At 34.5% G+C, this 3,419-nt stretch overlaps 1 protein-coding gene across 1 annotated transcript in view; it reads left to right on the top strand.

The window, feature by feature from the left end:
* The first annotated feature begins 1,253 nt into the window (after positions 1 to 1,253).
* LOC117171810 overlaps positions 1,254 to 3,419 on the top strand; it is a 4,961-nt gene continuing 2,795 nt past the window's right edge. The window contains exons 1-2 of the mRNA XM_033359438.1: positions 1,254 to 1,954; positions 2,046 to 2,270. Of these exons, the coding sequence (XP_033215329.1) occupies positions 1,831 to 1,954; positions 2,046 to 2,263 (342 nt within the window). The 5' untranslated portion in view covers positions 1,254 to 1,830 and the 3' untranslated portion in view covers positions 2,264 to 2,270. The remainder of the gene's footprint in view (positions 1,955 to 2,045; positions 2,271 to 3,419) is intronic.

Below are 3,419 nucleotides of genomic sequence, written 5' to 3'. Positions count from 1 at the left end.
GTCATAGTTTGTGACATTGTAGATACTGCTTCAAAAGATACAGAGAAACTGATTCTTGGCTGACCACCCAGAGACCTTATGTACAAGGGAATAGAGACAGTATGGGTGGGAGGAATACAAGCCTAGACACGTTTCATACGCGATGCTTGAATATCATTGGTTTAAAATAAAAAAAGAAGGGTTTAAATAGCGTTTTGTGCTAGTCTTCATATAGGTAAAATGCATACCTGTCATAGGGATGTGTGAGTGTTAGTGAAACACTGGAAGATGTATAAGAGTATCTCTTTTACACTCATGGTTGTAACTGATATAAATTGAACCTTACTATATGGTTAGCTCTATTATGGAAGCAAATGTTTACAATTGTCGTTTTTATTTCCAAATCATAGTGAAACTTTCATAAAGAAAACGAAATCATGGATAATAACACTGTGTGCAAAGCAGGAAATGAATTGCGGCGTTAAAGGTCTAAAGATCATGTGAAAAAGATTTTCAAAATAGAACAGCAGTGACGGTGCTATGTCAATTAATGTTTTCCTGTATCACTTTCTCGACGAACCCCCATTCCAGGATAGATATTAGTTTTTGAGTATGTGTCACTACTTATAAATCTGAAGGGGGATTAGATCTTTTTGGTAGAAGAGCTGGAATGCTATAGTAATAGTGAAAGGGTCACATCTAATAGTGTTTTTCCGTAACATTTTTCCAAAGGTTTTCATTTTCGGATGAAGCTCAGTCTTAACTATATGCTCCAACATGAAGCACTGTCGACAGTAATTAGTTTTTCACAGTGTATTTTGTACAATTTTTGGGGGTGATAAATTCAACTGTATTCTGTGAGGAGCTTATCAGTGTAGATTAAAGTTATCAGTTTGAATGTACAATAAACATCAATAATGTCAGTGGATAATCAAACTAATCAGGAAGCGATTATTCATCAGAGAGAAGATGACAGGCTGATTCTTCTTGCCACTTTGGAAGGGTAAAGCACCCACTGTGATTCACTAGGGCGACTTGGTGAAGTTGTGCAAACAGCCATACAAAGGAAGAATGACATATCTTTACTGATGACATTGAGGAAATATTTGAAAATGCAGAGAGAGACGAACTCTACAATAAATAACATACAAACTGTCATTGGCAAGTAAAACTGTTTTTTAATTTTTTTATTATTACATTTTTATAAAAGTGAATATTAAAAAAAATGTGTGTGCGTGCTGATTTATGCTTCTCTTTTTGTTAAAGCTGAAATTCAGAGCAATAAATCCAGAAAATCTTTGAATGCCGATGCAGTACATTATAAAATAATTAGGAATCAGACGGAAGCAGATTCAAAAGAAAAACCTGTAGAATTAAGTAAAAAGAGGGACCATTCTGATTCTATGGTAAAAGCGGTGTGTTCAAAGAAACAAAAAAGCTCACAAGAGTTTATGTTTGGTGAGGGAAGTGTAGCACGAGATCCTAGAGTCACTAAAAAATATTATAAAAAAATAGACAGTAATATAGTAATAGAAACTGATGATGACGTGACGGACTTTGACGTGGACATTATACCAGATTCGCAAATGAAAGAAAAAATCGGAGGAATTAGTGCAGGAGAATAGACGTAAACAAAAGGATGATAGAGAAAAAGTTAGAAAAGAGAAAATGTAAGAAAAATTAAAAATTAAAATGGCAAAAGGAAGGGAAATCAGATTAAAGAAAATTTCACAAAATAGAGAGGCAAATTTAAAAAAGCGTAAATTGAAAAATGAGAATATAAACAGAGAGCTTGCAAAGCAAGATAGATTGACAATAGCTTAAGGAAAACAGGATGAATACAGGGCAAAGATGGCTAAAAGGGGAAATCTCGAGGATGTTCAGAAGAAGCATAGAAAAGTTATTCAGGAAGTACAAAAGGAGCAGAAAATGCGTGAACAAATGAACGAATCTACATCTGAATTAAAAAGAAAAGGTAATGTGAATCATACGAATATATACATAACTTATATTGCAAAACTCCAGTCTATAAATAGTGAATGATTTTTAAACGATTCTTTTTTCAGAAGTTGAAAATTGTATGAAAAACGCATTATTGACTCAAGAAGAGTCAAATAGGACGCAGATCCCAATTGATGTAACAGCAGCTGCAGACATTAGTGCGATTGCAGGCCCATCCAGCGTTATGGAGGCTAGCTTATCTCCCACAGCACAAGACTCTCATGGCCAATCGATGGCTGATGAAGCTGTCGAAAGTCTCTCGAAAGATTTACATGATGCTTAACCACAAGGTAGGAATGAGAGAAACATTTTAGCCCCCTTTATAATAAAAATAAATGGAACTGACTAATATGTAAGAAAGTTCGACACAAATGTACGGAAATTAACTTTCAAAATTGTACCTCCTGGGGAGAATAATCCGGTCTTTTGATTCGAATTAGCCTTTTTAGAGGTATACAATTATATAGTCTCGTGGCGCAAGGAAACACTTGTAGTGGGTATTGTGTTTGGATCGGATCGGTTTAACAAAGGAGTTACCTGGAAAGCATTTTTACCCCTTAAAGATCTGCATTTCGAAGACTTGTGGAAATTAGTAGAATCAGTAGTTCAAAGTGTCATAAGTTTTAATATTGATGACACTTTCGTAGTAGAGATTATACGCGTGAGTGTAATAGCAGGAAAAGGCCGTGTGAAACTAACTAGCGAAGTTAAAAAAAATCAGTTAATACTATAGCTAAAAACATTAACACGCGTTTACCACAGGCTATCGTAGTAGCGATTGCGAATGCAAATCGGCAGTATGATCCAAATGATAAAAATTTTAAAAAAGAGTATAGAAGTATAAGCGGTAGGGATAAACTCAAAGCACAAATTAGGGCAGCTGAAAAGCTTAATAGAGATGCTGGTGTGATAATATCAGATATTGGATGTGGTCTGTCTGAGCTAATATCATATCAGAAATATCTGGCAAAAGATCAGATTGCAATGACAGTTTTTAATTTTAAAGATTTCGGGAAAGGGCGGGATAAGGCTATTTAGTAGGGTACTTTATAAGTCACAAATATAGGTAGTCAGATCAAACACAATATTTATTTACTTAATGAAGGTTCTCCATATTTCCATTATAGTACTATACTAAATTTAATCGGGGCTGGCGCAGCAAATAAGTTTTGTGTACCTTGTAATAAGGCTTATTTTAAACAAACTGATCACAGATGCACAATGAAATTTGATGCGTGTTTTAGTTTGCCGTCATGTAAGGTCAATGCTGACGTGAATAAAAAAAAATGATAATATTAAATGTGGAGACTGTCGACGGTATTTTTATGGCGTCGAGTGTTTCAGGAAACATTTAATTTCCAATTCACACTCTACAGGAAAAAGTATTTATGCTGATTTACAAATATGCAATGGTTTTTAAAAGTTACTTAACTCTGAGA

The sequence above is a fragment of the Belonocnema kinseyi genome, chromosome 4 (assembly GCF_010883055.1).
Source record: "Belonocnema kinseyi isolate 2016_QV_RU_SX_M_011 chromosome 4, B_treatae_v1, whole genome shotgun sequence".
Taxonomy (NCBI): domain Eukaryota; kingdom Metazoa; phylum Arthropoda; class Insecta; order Hymenoptera; family Cynipidae; genus Belonocnema; species Belonocnema kinseyi.
Note: the sequence above shows the minus strand (reverse complement) of the source record. Positions and strands in the feature narration are given on the sequence as shown.